The 19,643-nt window shown below is 32.4% G+C and overlaps 1 protein-coding gene across 1 annotated transcript; it reads left to right on the forward strand.

The window, feature by feature from the left end:
• The first annotated feature begins 17,062 nt into the window (after positions 1-17,062).
• Positions 17,063-19,394, forward strand: LOC126550184 (forkhead box protein D3-A-like). Its single transcript, XM_050201228.1, has one exon. It carries the CDS (start codon positions 17,655-17,657, stop codon positions 19,254-19,256), a length of 1,602 nt encoding a protein of 533 aa, XP_050057185.1. The 5' UTR covers positions 17,063-17,654; the 3' UTR covers positions 19,257-19,394.
• Positions 19,395-19,643: the final 249 nt, after the last annotated feature.

The raw sequence follows: 19,643 nt of genomic DNA on the forward strand, positions 1-19,643 counted from the left end.
ATAATATACAGTCGCGGGGTAGACACACATAATAAAGAGAAACGACATAATATGGGCTAATATAATATGATGTTTAGCACACACGCACATATCGCAGGTAAATGTTGTTGTGAAAAAAAAAATAATAATAATAATATACAGAATAAGCGTTTGATTGATGTGCGTGTATAAATGAAAACGGTTTGGGGTCTGACAAAAAAAAAAAAAATAAATAAATAAAATAAGGAGAGAGACCCTTTATTACCGACCGGTCGTTACAGATTGGCCGCAATCACCTGGAAACTAATACTTCCTCTTCTATTGCTCTCTTGCTCTCACCCTATTTTTGCAGTGTGTGTGTGTGTGTGTGTGTGTTACAGTCGCCCTGTTTACGGTTTAGCGTCTCCACGCGCGTTGTCGCTAAAGAGCCTTTGAAGAATCGAATAAAAGTAAATATACGTTATATGCGTATTATAAATCATAATACATGATATAATATTTTTCTTTGTATATATGTGATAATATATATATATATATATATATATATATAATATAATGCATAAATCCATTGTGTGTACACAACGATTTTACACGTCGTATAACGCCCACGTGGTTGAACTAGACTTCGCCTGGACCCATATAATTTGTAAATCATCTGCACTATGTTTTAAACATCATTAAATGTACACAACATCCTTATAAGCCTATACAACACTAGACTTTTTTTACAATAAGCACACAATATAATAAGGAAATGATCGCAATATGAGGCATTTATAATACATTCATATATTTGGCATATATATTAGTGAATCGTACGGCTAAAGGATATTATGAATCCAAACTACAAATGATTATATGCTCAATATTAGTTATATTATTTTTGTACGGACTATTTTCGAAATTATTTTGTGTCATTAACTCATAACTATTATAGTAGCAATCTAGTAGTATGGGAAACTCATTTGTTATTAGATATAATTTAAATAAATAGGTAGGTATTGGATAGACTTTATAGCTATTGTACTTATATACTACAGACCTACATCATATGAATATTTTACATAATATAAGTGTAATATAATAACACTATTATATAGAGTTAGGCGTATATATGAGATATTGCGTGTAATAGCACGACTCAAAGTTAAATATTTTATGCTAATATCACGCGTCATGCGCGACAAGTAAACAATAATAATTATTGTACAAGTGGATGTTTTACGTGAAGACACCAATTCAGCCATTTTCAAAATCGTCACTGTTACCATATTATTTAGGTACATGTGCGTGTGTTCATAGACTGACAATATAATATGTGGGGTAATGTGAGGTACGTATATACACAGAATTACAATATCTCGCTTTATTAGTTCCGGGCCCTTAAACACGCCGCATCGTGTTGTATATTGTTACACGTTTCACTCGAAAAGGCTTTCCGATCAATTTTCCGGTGAGGGACATTAAAACGTTTTCGCCCCTCTCTGAATTATATACGCTGCGTGATATAATAATATATTATTCTCATCCGACGAGGAACCCGGGTGGCAATCGGACGAGGCGATGGGCGACGCAGTATATATTATATATACTATAAATGTTAGGGTGATGGTAAGGTCCAAGGGGTAGTAGGTATATATAGGGTGCAGTCATTTTCACACGTTTTTCCGCTTGCCGTGGGCGAAGAAACACCGCGAATCAATTTCCTACCCCTCACACACACATCCACAACGATACAAAATGTATTAGGAACGAAATAACGCTGCAGAAATTCGATAAACCACCTTAATTGGTTGGTGCTCCGCAATTGAACCATATATACTATATACTATATAATATTATAGTTGTACTACGCCATGTCGATGCCATTTACGATCGAATCGAATATATATATAATGAAATAAACAATATCGTTTTGATAATTTTGTTTTTTTAAGTGCTGCTAGAATGTACAGTAATTATTGAAAATAATCAATAAAACAACTTAAATCTTTTTATTATACGGGTTAAAGTAGCCTTGCATGTAAGTAGTACTCAGACTGGTAAAAGAAAAAATATAAATTTGAACTGTTTTGCGGAACATTTATTGTGAATACATTTGATTTACTAAATTCTATTCTTCATGGGTAATGGATATAATCAATATAATAACGAGGTAATTCTTAAATTATGGCTATCGATATTAATAAACCATTCATTATCAATGTTTGCTAGAAGTGATCTCTATTAATCATTAATCATTACTAATCATCCATATCAAGATGATAAATATAAAAATTTTTTTTTCATAATTTCATTGGAATATTTCAAATTTAAAAACGTTAAATAAGTTTACCGTAATATTTTAATAATAAGCTGATTATGATGCTAATGAGAACCGTACCATCGAATTTTATATGATGCATTGTAATTTCTAATAAAGAATATAAAAGTAAATATAAACCAAAATATATAAATGGAGGATCAGTAAATTATCTTTGAATGAAGAATGTATATGACGCAGGTTTTTTCTCGCATACGCATGACGGCCGTCTATCACGTTTTTAACGAATCCTAATTAAAGTTGACAGATACGCCTGTAAACGTTTAAAGATTGGTGTGCATAGCGTGCGGGGCACATGGTAAAATTTGAATATCAGGTGGACGAAATGAGAGTGAAAAAAATTATGTTAAAAAAAAAAGAAGGCATAATATATTAAATCGAAGCTCGCTCGGATGGGTTTGTAAAAAAACAAAACGAAATAAAAAAACACACCAAACGTAAATATCCAGAACAAATTTGTCAGCAATGCGGCGGTCGGTCGGGTGGTACGTTAAGAGTGTGTGTAAAAAAAAAACATTGTCCCCCGTCCTTCTACATACATGCTCACATTCACTGCAGTACATTATTATTATTATATTTATGCGTGTAAATAGGTACTACTACAGGCGACACGCAGTCTGGGCGGCCGGGCTGCATACCGAGGAGTCGCGCACCACGACAACCATACAGTCTATAATATACACGTGTCCGTGTTTGTAAACGCCGATGCCGTGCACTGCAATAGAGGGACAGAGAGCTGAGAAAATATAAATATATATATATATTAACAATAATAATAATAATAATAATAATAACCAGTCTCACCCTACGACTACAGCCAATTCGTGTCGGTCCTCCTCTTCCGCCACAAACACACACCCACACACACACACGCATGTGTATATATATATATATATATAAACCTTCATCGCAGTAACCAGATACATGTTAGCTGGTATTACAAGCGCAATAACAATATCGTAAACTTATGTCAGACACAACGACGACGGCACGCACAAACGTTTCCTTTTTTTTTTTTTTTTTGCAAACACCGCGCCAGACTTGCCGGCACGACACATATGGCGAAGGCGGCGGCGGCGACACCTTATTAGACGACTTTACCGCGGCGGCAGGAGACCATAACACACATATATACGTGTACAACATTAACACGGCTAATTTCGGGGTTCTTTCTTCCTTCAGAAGTTGTTTTTTTTCTCAATTTTTCTCATTCGCCAAACGTGACATATATTTATTACTTTATTAGGGTGGAACTGCTGTGGCAGCGGACGTTGCACCTCTCTCCCACACCCCCAAACGACACTAGTTTAGTTATATAAAGACATACCGACAAATTATTGTACAATTATGCACGTAAAGTACTACTAAGGTATAACCGAAATCATGTGCCCGGTGTTCTGTCAGTCGTGTTTGGTTAGCACCCACCATACACGCACCAATAGTACTAAATTATTGTTTTTATTATATACATAATATTATCATAAAATGTAGTACGAGACACGCGTGTCCTCCTACTGAATACCTATATCATAATAATATTATAAAAGTATCGTAAATTATTATTATTATTATTATTATTGGTCATTAATAATGTTATTGTTATACACTGTTGTGTCTACGTCTTTTTCAGTATAGGAACGTAAATTGTTTGGTAATTGAATAGTTAATTTCGTAATTATAATTAGCAATAATGGTATAATTATATTATATTATCGTTATAGTAGTTGTAACAATATATGTAAATATAATTTATAGTATGAATTTTATGACTTAAAAACTTAGAAAATTAATTAGCGACCACAAAAAAAAAAATCTTCTACTTACCATAAATATAAATATTTTCTTTAAAAATAATGAATATATTTAAAAAACAAATGATTTATATAATAAAATCATTAATGTATTAATGTACGCAATCTTATAGCGATATTTTCGATATTGATTGCAAAAATAATTAGACTTAAGAATTCATTTAAAGAAATTTATGTATACTATATTATATTACACAATAGTACAATACATTTAATCATCGAGTACAATTGTTTTTGTTTTAAGTATCAGTATAAATACTATACGTATACACTGTACGAGCACATTTTTTTTCTTTAAATATAAATAATATAACTCCCACCATAAATATAAAGTTTGATCAATATAATATTTTACTTACGATAGTTGTATTTTAAAACTCAAGTACCTATACATCAATAATAGACACTATAACACTATAAGTAAAAGCCGTGTATAAGCTACAGCGGGAGAAAAATATATTTCTCTTCTTCTTTATACACTTATCGATTAAATCTACAAACTTAAAAATAAAGCCGCACTTTTCAATGCTGTATACAGACTAACATCTTAAACAGAAAATTGTATTGTATTATTAATAATATAGGATTTATCAAGATGATTATAATTGTTACTAACATTGTTTTTTATGTGAATAATAATATTGATGATAGTAAAGTTGGTCTGGTGATGTTTTAATCATTAAAGTTTACTTAAAGTATAATATCAGATTCATGTATCTGCAGTTTTTTACTATTGATTAAAATTATATTGGTTTCAGCCGGAGGTCAACAAAACAAATTTACGAGTTTTTTTTTGTGTGATGTACCATGGTTTTTTTACTAGGTCACTATATAGGTTTCCATAATATAAATTAAAACATTAACAATTACAACAATACGTATAATTCTAATATTAAACAAATTCTAAAAGCATATTAAACTTCAAATTTTTTTTCCTAGCCATTTTAATTATAAACGATTTTATTGTTTAGTCAGTATTATCGTTACTTATTAAGTTGTACGATTTAGGTACTTGAAGTGTCAAGGGTTTCAAACTTTCACCCCGTAATGAATAATACGAACATAGTTAATTCATTATACATCTAGATTTCATAGAACCCATTTTTAATTATCTATTTGTACCTAATATTTTGCCTGTATTTAATTACTTGAGAATAATTATTAGGTAATATTGTATTTTAATAAGTAAATGCTTTTTAGAAATGTATAAATAAGAACGATTTTTTTTACAATTATTCTTATAAATATGAACAACTCTTTTGATCTCAAACTTTGCTTTATTAACCACATTAAAATTAATATGGTTGATTCTTTGAATATCATATCATATATACATGCTATGCTAAGCTTCTCCTTTGATGTTTTTATTGTCTTAGTAACGTTGTACGTGTTATTGTATTAGTTTCTGTAAGGAGTACAAAAAAACTGTTTGTTAGGATTTGACCTTTATAAACCAACTTATATATAAGAACATGACTATAAGAATAATATATAAGTATAAATTAATATTAAAACTTTATCAGTGGCATACAAGTATATTACATACACTATAAACTTAATTTTAATAAATTTTAACATTCGAATATTCAAAGATTTTAGTTTAGTTTAGCTTATAAGTATTTATACTTCTATTTAGTTCATCTTCAACTTAAAAAGTATCAATTAGATTAATAATCTAAATAGTCATATTATTAAAAATTTCAGCGGCCTTTAGATAAATTTACGTTGTATTGATGATTATAAAACACTCATTTACCCAAAATTGTACTATTTATACAAAATATACTCACACTCACACACACATATATATATATATATATCATGTGATACTTACTTTTATGAAATCACACATATTAGGTACTATTTTCAAAATAATTATCAACGTTTTTATAAAATAATTTCCAGTTGAAATAAAACAACATTTTTTAAAAATGTTTTATTGTTACCTTTAAGTTTTTAATTACTTCATACATTTTTATTTTAATATTTTGATGCGAAATATTTTCACGGAATATTTCGATTTATAAAAATCGAAATTCAGACAAGTAGTTTATAAATTATAAGTAATTAAACTTCGGTTAATGTAACAGTAAACCAACATTTTGAGGGGTGTCCCTGTATTCTATAATACTCCACTCCACTCACCTATACTTTAAATACTAAAAAAACCATTCATCAGATTTTCGATTTTATCCATCGAAATACTCTGAAAATTATTCTACTCTAAAATATGAAATTAAAAAAGAATGTTTTCTTTCAAAAAATTAAAAAACTTTAACAATTATAACGATAAAAAAGATAAAAAATGTTGTTTAATTTTGAATGGAAGTTATGTAAAAAAAAATATTTTTAAAAAACATTAATTTACTGAAATAATGATTGTTGTTTGATTAAAGAACTATTCTACGTATAAATACATGCTTAATTTTAACTTGTATTATGACCAAAATTATGTAATAAAATATTTTATAGTATTATATTATATTATTATACTATATTATGTTCGACATATCCATATTGCAGTGTGTATGTGTCTGTTGTTAGTTTAGGTCAACGAAATGTACATCATATAATATAATAATCGGCCTCAGTCTCTTTTCTACAACCTTATTATATATATAAAAATGTATAACATTCATGTTATTGTTTACACAATATATATAATATAATATCTATATATGTATACATAAAGGCTGTGTGTGAGCGCGTGTTAAACAAATTATTGTATATAGTTTATACACAAGATGATATACTGCCGGGTCCACAGTAGGGGGTCCCTGTCAAAAACTCAAGAAGTGTTAAATCGCATATATATCGGCAAAACGCACCGGCCGGTGAACTAATGTAGGTATACAAATAATATACCAGAAACTCGAACAGCCCACCCTGAGGCAGTGTGTAAGTATATGTAACACTGCTCATCGGATTCCTTTCACATATGCATCATATACCTACATATAATGTATATATTTAGGCATATTCTATAGTGTATATATCATATCCATTATCCCTATGTATTTAATGGGCACGGGTGTGTTCATATGTATATATAGGACATAGGTATACAGATGGTGTCTATAACAAATGTCACCAGTTAAGCATAAATATCCAAGTGGCCTCAAAAAAAAGAAATATTAAAAATATTTTTCCCGTTTCAAAAACCAATGATTTTTTTTTAGTTTTTAATGTTAAAATATTTAAAACATTAAATATATATATATATTCTCTGGTACCTATTTCTAGCATAGATATATTTTTTTCTAAAATATTTTAATTTCATGAATAAATTATCAACGTAAATGTGACCATAATATATCGGCTTAGGTAGTAAGAAAGTAAAGATCAATTTTATAATAATTATCTATATAATATTATGTCATTATAAATATATTTATTTACAATATATGAGCAGTGAGTTCATAGATAGGTATATAGGATACATTTTTAATATCTGTTTAATTACTTTAATTTATAATGCACACTGCACAGTAAATAAAAATAGTGAAGTAAAACATTTTTGTTTCTTCAAAAACCTCTTAGAGATGTATAAAAATCAAAGTATTTTTTGAAAATGCGATCATGTATCCTATATACATTTCAAAGATCAGAATTTGAATAAATGGATAAGGACATAAGGCTACTGCGGTTTGTTAAATATAAAAGTAGATTGAGCAAGATTGAGATCAATCATCCTGTATAATATATAAATATACTATTATCTTAGTATAGTATATAGAAGGCATTTTTCAACGATAAGAACTCCGTCTTATATTATATAGATTGTAATAAAATATATAATAAAATGTTTATTGCGAAGAAAAATAGTTTTAAGTGTATATTAGATAGCTAGTATAATATTTTTTGTAGTTATACATGCCGTATCTTGTAGTTTATGATGGGTACATAATACATATATATATATACTAGGTCCTTATACTTAATATTATTGTATATAATGTGTGTGCATAAATAAAATACTTCACTAATCCTATATAATAAATATACACTAAAATATGATTGATAAAAACGTTATCATGCTCTCTTATTTATAAGTTAAATTATTTTATTTTATATCTTTATCGTCGAAGGTTTCTTGAAAAATAAAAATTGTATGAATATAGGTTATAAATCAATATCAATGTGATTTGTCTACGTTATAAGTCATAATCAATGTAATATCTCTGAAACAGTATTATACCTAGATCTAGGTTTAAGTTGTTAATTACCAAAAAATCATAAACTTTATTATATCTAGAGTATGGTATAGGTATTACCATAAAAAAAAAAATGAGATATTTTATGAATACAATTGTTACAGCTGTATAATACCCCTTTGTATAAATGATATATGTATTATGCATATAGTTTATATCTATACAAATTACAAATTCATGTAAATGTGTAATTAAAATGTGTAATGTGTTATTTAATAAAATAATTTGCATAATACAATAGGTAGGCACCTACCTAATAAAATCTAAATCTAAATGAAAATTTTACTATGGATAAAAATGCTAAAGTTAATTTATTTTTGATTTAAAGTAGGTACTCAAATTCTAAACATATTTTCCCGAGCACAATTATTAGACAACATTGAAAACATTATGTTTATTTTTTTTGCATTTTATACGGTTTACAAGTGACTTGAGTGCACTAACTGTTTGAAATGCATTTGTAATAACAATGCATTGAGAACAGATGCGACTTATACTGGTAGATTATTGTGGTTGTTTGTCTGCCAGACGGAAGTTTACCGATTTCAATTAAAGACTAAAATTATCTTTTTATATACCAATTGCATTTCAAAATATTTTAAGTCCATAAAACAATTGTGTTTTTTCTTTTAAATTATATCAATTGCAGGCTAATTAATATCAGACGATTGAAATTTAAATAATTACAATTAATAAAATAAGTTTAACTTATTATAGTTACAAATGTAATAAAGTACATTTTTTTTTATTTAATTTATTTAAAAAAGTTTATAATCACAATCATTATACCTATATCGCATTAAAGAAATAACAAAGGTCTATCTTATTCTTTAAGAACTTGATGTATAAAATGATCCATATTATTACATTATAGGCAACTTGATCTAATACTTATTAACCAAATAAAAGTATCGGCTATTATCAATCTATTATATAACCTTGTACAATATTATAATAAATGAAACAATATTAGACTGATGATGCTAATTTGTTTTCGTGTATCACTTAACACTTAAATTCATACTCATCGTGTGCGTTATAATGATAAAGTTTATAAGATTCCTGTTACGGTTATAAAATATAGATGTAATAGTAACTTTATGCTTCAGTAATCAATTGATTAATAAATATCTTTTTAATTTCCCAACACTTTAAGTATGTTTCAGTTAATATGCAATTCAATGCCGTATATATTAATAATGAAATTGCTATATTAATGATTAAATATATATTTACTTACTTAAAAGTAAAACAATTTTAATGCAATTGCAATTTATTAATACACTAACTAAACTAACTAGACACCATGCCATTGCGAGTTACATACTTGTAAAAGCGATTAAAATGCTCACCGTTATTAAAAACAATATAAAAACCGATATCCTGTTCCGTTTTGAACTTAGCATGGTGCATTGGGATCAGGTTGACGGTCAACGGAACTTTATGATGGTCACCTTTATTAGTACCCATCATGTGTTTCATTCTTGCGTTAACTAATATATTCATTTTTATCAGTCCCCGACTGGACAATATATTGTCCAATGTTCATATAGCTACAGCAATATTAATAATTTTTATGATAATATTTATTCAAAAGCAACATTGAAAATATATGTAATGCGATATCTAATAAACATTGCAGCTATAAATGTTATTAAACATACCTATTAACTGTAAAAATAACAATTTACCAATCTGATAATAATTTACATTTAATTATGTATATAGGCTATACAAACAACAAGATATATCACAAATTTTTTTTTAACTTCTATACGAAGGTTTTTAGAGTAAAATATGTCCTACCGTATATCTACTAGCTACGCTTATAACTGTGCAGCTTGCAGGTATAAAGCTACTTTATGTATCTATATCAATTCAATATAACATTATTAAATAGTATTTTGTGTTTAATACTTAAATAGTCTAAAATCACATATTTGAGGCAATATTCTGCTTCAGAATAAGTGCCTAAAAATAAACAATGAATCATAATAAATTCATAACTAAATTATGTAACAGTATATCGATTTTCTGAAAAAATAGTATCATATTGGAGAACAGCTAGCACAGCCACACCCGCGGTTTCTCTGTTTGTCATACGTTTAACACATCTGTGTTCAGCAGTTCCAATGCACTGTGGATGTTATAATTATTCGTTTATGTGGTGAATCGATTTTAACAATTTAATTTTTAATCAATATACTCATACGTCTTATGAATATTTAATATATTACAGCATATAGGTAAGTTCTAATTACTCGCTTGAAAATTAAAATGTGGTATAAATATCCAAGAAAAAAGTGAAAACTAGAATTATATCTTTTTTTTAAGTTTAAAATATTTGACATACTAGGTAGTATAATATTATGTCTGTATTATACTTCACTCTATATTTTAAAGTTAGGCAAACTGTATAATATATATTGTACATTTTTAAGGCGGAGAGACAACTGCACGTGATTCCTTTTATATACATACCTACCTATATAAGGACGAATGCCGTCGTGAAATTATTGATATTAATATTATATTATATAATAGGTATTGACTGCAATATTGTCAATATTATTTACGAATTTAAAACGATAATAATATTATATTATAATATTGTAAGCCGCATATTATAATATTTTACTCAGTATTACACTCACACAATAATAATAATAATATTATTATTATCGTTATACGGTTATCGAGGCCAAGTCGATTTTCCGCGCGCGCGTCCCCCCCGACCCGCCGAAGAGCGCCCGAGCGTGTGCGTACACCCCGCACTTCTCCTCCCCCCCGGCGCCGCGCGCGACGTGCTACCGCCGCCAAAACATCCAACAGCGCTGCCGATACAATGTAACCGCCGACCATTGGTTGCCGGTGACCCGCCGGGGGGCGCGGTTTCCGCGGGCCGCACTGCGACCGTCGCAACTACCTCGCAGCTGCCGCGACGGTTAATCAGACGATTGCGCGAGGTGAACATATAAGAGAAACGATCGGCCGGCCAAGAGGTCATCGCTCGTCGAGACGCACGACGGATTATGTACCAGCGCGAAAACCGCTGCTGCGAATCGTCTTTATATCCGTTTATTTATTACACTGCACTCGACCCGCTTCCGGCGGTGTTCAGTGTTGTATACGTATATAATATGTACGTACGGGGCGATTCGCCGACCGTGTTCGACCCCCTTTTCTTTTATTTATAACGATGCCGCGCGCGATTACTCGAAATCTTTAAATTTAATTAAACGCACCGTCCATATAATTTAATTTTAAATATTCTCGATGTGTTTTTTACCATTATAATCAATGACTGCGGCGAGCAGTGCGCGTCCTGCGGAGATATAGTATATATTATATAGGCTTCAGCTGTTTTTCTGCAAATTACGATCCCTTTCTCTCTCTCCCTAGCTGCAGCACCCCCTTCTTCCGCAGTAAACCGTAGAGTCGAAAATTACCATGTAGCGGTAGCTGTATCAAAATAAAACCTATTTTATCGTGTAGTTTTTGAGTTGTTTAACTATTTGTAATGCGTATAGGCGACTAATTAAATGTGACTAAATAATGAGTCCTCTATATACAGACTATTATATAAAAGGAAAAAGGGATGTGCAGTAAATTTTAAAATTTTAGTAATTTGTATTATAAAAATCAACCGATATTTATAATTTGTAAAAATACGATCAAAGTAGGTATAATAAATAATATATTATTACATTTGTATTTTATATTTTTGTAAGGCTATATTTATACGGACTATTCTTTGAACAAGTATTTTAATAACTGAAAAACTAATCGTTTGAATTTTTAATTAAATACTTTACCGCAGTATTTATCTATTATCCACTAAATATTTATTACAGTACAAAAAGGGGGAGAGATTCTCATTTTAAAACAAGAAGTTTGTCTCCACGCAGAATTCTCCTTAAGCATATAATAATAGGTACTTAAAACAAAATATATGGTTTTTAAGAATGTTTACCTATATAAAAATTCCAAAAATCAGAATTTTAATAAATTCATTATTAAATGAAAAATTGAAATCATTATAGGTACTTAGTGAATCATCCTGTATAGCGTACATTAATTTTCACTTTCCCACCAACCAACATCGATAACTGCCGCCATATATACGAATTTGGCAAGTCCGCGATATGTATATATTACGATGTATAATGTACATAGTATATACCAAATACCTAAATAATTTAATTGTTGTATATGGGCACAACTTTCCGCCACATTTCTCACTACTGATTGAACTATAGTTTTTGGTCATCGACGCCCCTAGCACACCCTTGGCAATACACTCACTCCCTCGCTATAATATAATGTATATATATACACGCGATGATACGTAATCCAAACGCCACTCACGCGTTTGCGCATGATAAACCGCGTCGATGATCTCCACTCGCCTGTTATATAATAGCTGTGGAGGTCTCGGTGGTTTTACAAAATGCCACTTAATATAAATGGTACACATATTATAGACCCTATTGTACGGCATGACCAGTTATATATACATAAATATAGTGTAGAAAATCCGACAATTTTAAATAACGAATTATACATTATTAGCAATCAATATGAGACGCATTATATGTATAAAATATTAACATTTGCCCAAATTATCATAATGAAAAATGATGAAGGTTGCAAACTCTTCATTAAATTTAGGTATAGAAATAGTTAATTATACTATCACACGTACATAATATAATATTTCAGTGAGTGGAAATGGGAAGTCTTTAGCGGCTTATTTGAGTTAATAAAATGCCGTCATATTATATGGATATTATAATAAGTATAGTTATATTCAAAACAACTAACAACGATAATACATAGACAAGAAATTCCAGAAGGCTAGAATTAGTTATTGGAAAATCTATGCACATTGAACATTGTCGTCCTCTGTTTGAGTTTTTCAGATCCCTGAAATGCAATTATTCGGGTACCAGATTATCTATACTTATCTACCTATATAACAATTCAATCATTTTTAAATATTGACAAATTAATATCTTATGAATATTAGTTGTTCAAATATATATACAAATTATTATTTTGTATAATAATTATCTATATAGTTATATAATGATCATCGTATGTTACATAATGAGATATAATTAAATAAATGTCCACTATAGCTCTTCCAAACTGCCACTAGTTGCAAATATATTAACTATCTGTAGTAATATATTATAATATAATATGCAACATTTTATAATGCATACAAACAAAATAATGTTTTCGACTTTTGTTTAGTATAGCCTTATCCGACTGGATTTATTCATTCGACATGCAGGCATAATATTAAAAGTATGATTATTATCAAAGATGTCTGTATAATAGTAGTTTTATTTTTAATTTGATTAATAACTGCTCTGATCTTAAATGTAATTTAACGATCGTAAACGTATATAAGATTCGATTATCAATATTAAGTTATCGTATAGTGTTTTAATTATTATTCATCAATAACCATCTTTTAACGAATTAATGTATACATAAAAAATTAAATATTTTAATTATGTATGATTATTATTATAGTACTTATACAGTTAAAGTGTGACACTGATCATAAAACTATAAATGTATAAGTGTATTCAATATAGATAAACTTATTGATTAATAAACGATATTTTAAAGGAACTGTAAACAGTATATATTATACATACATACTCATATGGTATTACTTATTATTTTAGTTATCTTCATTGACCTGCATTGACTGTTTTGAATTGCATTTTAAATTTTTAATCCTGTACAATTTCAATTATATAATTATTTATATTATAATATAAAATATTATATACCTAAATACGAATACTGTAATTTTGTTGAAAATAATAAAATGTGGTCGATTATAATATAATATTATAATTATACTTAGTACATACAAAGTTTAATAAATTACTCAGAAGCCTGTCATTCAAATATTAATGTAAGATGGAATTCATTCATAAACATTTTCAACAAAATATTATTTTATGTTCTTTTCAATTAATAATAATAAGAAATAAATAACCATAATAAATTGTGGTTAGCTACTATTATGCAGATAATTATGATAGATTTACAACGTTTACATGTATATAATTTAAAATATTAATATACTGTCCAACTATTATTCCATAATATTTGATCATATGTATGATATTTATATTAGATTATTTCTGGTCACTATTGTGACAAATTATTGTAGACAAGAAACGGGTGAAAAATATGAACTTACATGTATTATACTTTTACATATACGAGTATTATATTAGTAGAATATAGCGCAATGAGCAGCCGTCAACGGTCTATATAAATCACAAAATGATTAATATTAGAAACACACCTCCTAAACACTTTAGTAAACGTTTTTGTTTTAATTTTCCCTTATGGCGAGTGTGCAGAAACACAATTTATGTAGGTATATTATATATTATACCATATCGTTCCAAATTTAAATAGCTTATGTAATATATAATTATTGTTTATATTTCTATATTGTTGTCGTTTATTTACCCGGCTTATTCCACATCGTCATCATCTTAATTGTTTCTAAACAAGTGAATAGTTTATAATAAAGTAAATATATACATTATACATAATATACTATGCATTATGTATAAATATAATACCTATATTTTACGGGTTGCTACACGGCATGGTAATGCTTAAATATAATACCTGTAGACTGTATTGGTATATACCTAATATATTTTATCCATAGCTTGGGTTATGTATATATTTTAGTATAGGGCGTAATGTGTTCTTGAATTTTCAATTTCAAAATATTTTTGGTCTCACCCCTAAATCGGTGTAGGTGTATAAGCGTAAGGAGGTATATTTACTAACATTGAATAAATAAACCTGCAATTTGGGCTTACTACAGTTTTTATAATAACCTATCATGTACAAAAATTATGAATTTATGCTTTAATTTAAATAATAAATTAATAAGTGGTGATGATGGTTTTTATACAACGAATTTACAATAATATGTTCATCATTATTCATTATTATATTACATATATAAGTATTAAAGTATACAAAATGCACATCACATAAAATAATATTCTTGTGACTCTAAATAAATTCAAATCAAAAATATATTTTTTTTTTTATGAATGTGGAATCACAACAACTTGAAGTTCAGTATTTTTTTTTTATATATGTATATATATATATATATATATATATATATAATATAATAGGTGCTCGTCATAACATATTTTGCTTCAATGGTTTCTTGAATCATTGAGCAACTATATTGACACTTTGAATGAATATGTGATTTATTTCATTCAATACACCTAGATATCTATAATACACGTACACACACACATAAACATACATACATATAATATATATATGTATGATTTTAAAGAAAACAGTTGTGTTAGGATAGGTACCTTCTATCTAAAGACTTCTACCTTTTTTTATTCGATTATATTGCTCAAAGTGATTTATAAGACTATATTACAATACTTGTTTATCCTTTGTAGCAATTTACTATTGCGAAGAAGTATATCGATGTATCGTATATATATATTAATAAGTAGGTAATAGGTATATAGTTCGCATTTTTTTAAATTTTAAAGTTATAGGTATATGTGTTATATTCTTACAGGTTGATACAACAATACCACGATCACCCTTATTTTTGGATTTATTTGCATTCTGAATAAACTAAATGTTTTGTGGCATTTAAAATATATAGTCTTATAGTAATAAAAACCATTATTTTTATTATTAATAATGATGACGATTATAGACATATTCGTATTTAACATTAGCGGTAGTTACTGCATATATATTTAAAAGTTAAAAAAATATAATTTACTTATATATGTATATATATATATACATATTATTATTTACCATCACAAGCACTTTTTAAACGTTACAAAAAAACCTAAGTAAAGGTACTTGTATAGTTTTTAAGTACCTACACATTTACAAATTTTAATAAATCGTATCTATAACTATATATTATATAGGTACAATAAACAACAAAAGTTATGAATTATGTGCTCGGCGAACCACCACGTGAAAAGCGAAGGACACGATTTAATTATTTTTTGACACTAGGTAACTATATATATTTATGAAGTTTATTATATACATTAGTATAGCTTTAAATAATTTAAAAATATTTATAGGCATCTAAGATTTATACGTACTCGCGTGTACACACAATTATTATTGAATCATCCCGATATTAGCTGCGTATCGCGTGCAAGGACCTTTATTTAATGTTACACCGCAGCGGACCTATAATACACTTCTGTACAAGTATATAGATACACATCTTATGTGCATTTCTAAGTCGAAAGACGATTTAACAGAATAGTTTGAGACTTCAAAGCGTTGAGGTTTAAGGGCTGCATGTATAACAATGTGCAGTGGGTGTGATACATTTATATTATTACATATATATATATTTATATATATATATAGTATATAGGATAATATATGTATGTACGCAACGAGAAAGAGAGATCGAAGTAGAGAGAGATAGATAGTGAGAATGAGAGAGAAACAGACGGAGAATGAAAAAGAGAAAAAGCATTATATAATTATTTGCGTTTGCATATCATATACATATATATATATGGGTAATCTATGGTGGATATAAATAATGCGAGCGCGGCCACAGCGCGGTTGGTTATAAAGGTGGAGGGGGGTAGATAGGAGTGTGGGAGGGTGATCGAACAATCCGCATTGAGGTTGCCACCGGTTATACAGTTGGCACAATCGGAACTGCAGTTTGTCTCGGACCGGAGGGATGAGCGCGCGTATACAATATTATTATATGTATATATAATATAATACAAAGGATGATTTGATCACCTAGCCGCCGCCGCCGCCGTTTGTCTTTTACCGCACGCCCATTCGGCAGGATTATGCCCACACCCATCGAATTCGGGACGGCCACGCCCTCCGCATCAGCGGCCACCGCCGCGCCACCGCTACCGACGCAGTCGTCGTCGGCTCAGTGATAATATCGCGCGCCACACGACAACGTGAACCAATTATATACATCGCTATAGCCACGATCGCCGCCGCCGCCGCAACCGTTGTCGTCGTGGTCGTTGTCGCCGTCGGCACATCCGCTAAACACGCCTAATCTTCGTTTTCTTTTGATTTTGCGCACCAGCGCTCGGCAATCCGATGTTTTTTCGCGTTCGCGAGCCAAAGTCGTTTCGCTTTTGTCCGCGACGTTCTTAAAAAATACACGCGACCGTAATTAATACGTTTTCGTTTTCGCCTTTTTTTTTTTTTTTTTTAATTTTCAAGCCACTTTTCGTCGTCGTACATGACGTCCGAGACTGTGGCCAAATGTGCTGCGTGGTGATTGGCACCGCCGGCATGCAGGACGACGATCATCACCACCACCACCACCATCAGAACCGTCACCAACAACACCAACACCACCGCAGCAGCAGCAGCAGCAGCAGCAGCGGCAGCGGAAGTGCTCTGGCCACTTCGTCGCCCTCTTCCGCCGCCGCGGCCGCGGCAGCCGCCGTGTTCCTGCCCGTGTACGATTTCAGCCGCCGATATCAGGCCGCCCTGGACTCGGCGGTCATGCATCAAGTGGTCAGCCCGCTGGACCTGAGAGGCGTCGGAGCCGCGTCCGCAGCCATGGTGCAGGCCGGCTCGACGGCGGCGTCCGTGTCGCCGCCCTGCAGCGTCGGTTCGGCCGAGACCACCGACGTGAACGTCGATTCGGCCGACGACGACGACGACTACGACGCGGCAGTGGTCGCGGCCGGGTGCAACGACAACAACAACGGCGGTGGCCGCAGCAAGACCACTTCGCCGGGCGCGCAAGAGGGCGCGTGCAGCGAGGACGGCGACAAGACTTCGGCCGCCGGCAACGGATCGCCCGTCAAGCCGCCGTACAGTTACATAGCGCTGATCACCATGGCCATACTGCAGTCGCCGCACAAGAAGCTCACCCTGAGCGGCATCTGCGAGTTCATCATGTCCCGGTTCCCGTACTACCGCGACAAGTTTCCCGCCTGGCAGAACTCCATCAGACACAACCTGTCGCTAAACGACTGCTTCATCAAGATACCCCGGGAACCGGGAAACCCGGGCAAGGGCAACTACTGGACCCTGGACCCGATGGCCGAGGACATGTTCGACAACGGCAGTTTCCTGCGCAGGCGCAAGCGTTACAAGCGGATGCAGGCCCCGTCGGACTTTTTCATCCATCGCGGCGACCACCACCATCAACACCACCCGCACCATCACCATCACCATCCGCACCACAGCCATTTCGCGGCGGCCGCCGATCCGTACTCGGTGCTACACCACCACCATCACTACCCTTACCATCATCTCGGACCGCCGCCGCTGCCGACCCATCCCTCGCAGGCCCAGGCACAGCCCCTGCAGGGCTCGCAGTCGCAGCAACACTCGCCGCAGCCGCCGACCGCTTCCGCGCCCGCCATGCAACCCTTACAGCTTCCGGCCGCCGAGCTGGCGCGCATAACGTTCGGTCTGAACCTGCTGCACAACGGGCAAGTGGCCGCAGCCGCGGCGGCCGCGGCGGCGGCAGCGGCGTACAAGCCGCAACAGCTGTCGCAGCCTCCGCTGGTGACGCACCAGCACGGCAATCTCATTCAGCCGTCGTACGCGACCACCGTGGTGGCCGGCGGCGGTCGGTTGGCGGTCAAACAGCCGTCCACCGGGTTCAGCATCGATTCCATCATGGGCAAGAGGTCGTCGCCCGCGCCGCCGGCCAACGTGTCGCCGGCCCGGCCGGGCGGCCGTCACCCGTTGCCCGACGACGACGACGACGACGGCGGCGAAGACGATCGCAACGAACACCGCCGCCGTCACCACGACGCCGCGGTCGTCTCGCCTCAGCCGTCGGCCAGACCGAATTTCGATTCGGCCTTCACGCCGCTCCAGCAGACCACGTGGGCCAGGTGATGATCCGGCCGCCTCCGCGATCATGTGTCACTCGACGCGTGATAATACTTATCGTGTATAATATCATTGTCTTTTCCGTATATTATACTGTTCCGTTATGCGGAGGCTTTGGTGCCGAACGATTGTGGTACCAACAGCTCGTCAGAGGTAAATAAAAATATTGTCATTATAATTTGTTTATTCAACTGTTGATGATCACATTTGATTATGTTTTTATTATTGGTAATTTAGGTCTACAATATCGATATGGTAATCACGAGTTAATATTATAATAAATAGTTATCGATTAACCTTACACAGTGGCACGGTTAACCATTATGGACCGTGATGCACAATATATATTTCAGTACCTATTCTTTATCCCCTTCATTTAGTCTATTTAATATA

Source organism: Aphis gossypii, chromosome 2 (genome assembly GCF_020184175.1).
Source record: "Aphis gossypii isolate Hap1 chromosome 2, ASM2018417v2, whole genome shotgun sequence".
In the NCBI taxonomy this organism is placed as follows: Eukaryota; Metazoa; Arthropoda; class Insecta; order Hemiptera; family Aphididae; genus Aphis; species Aphis gossypii.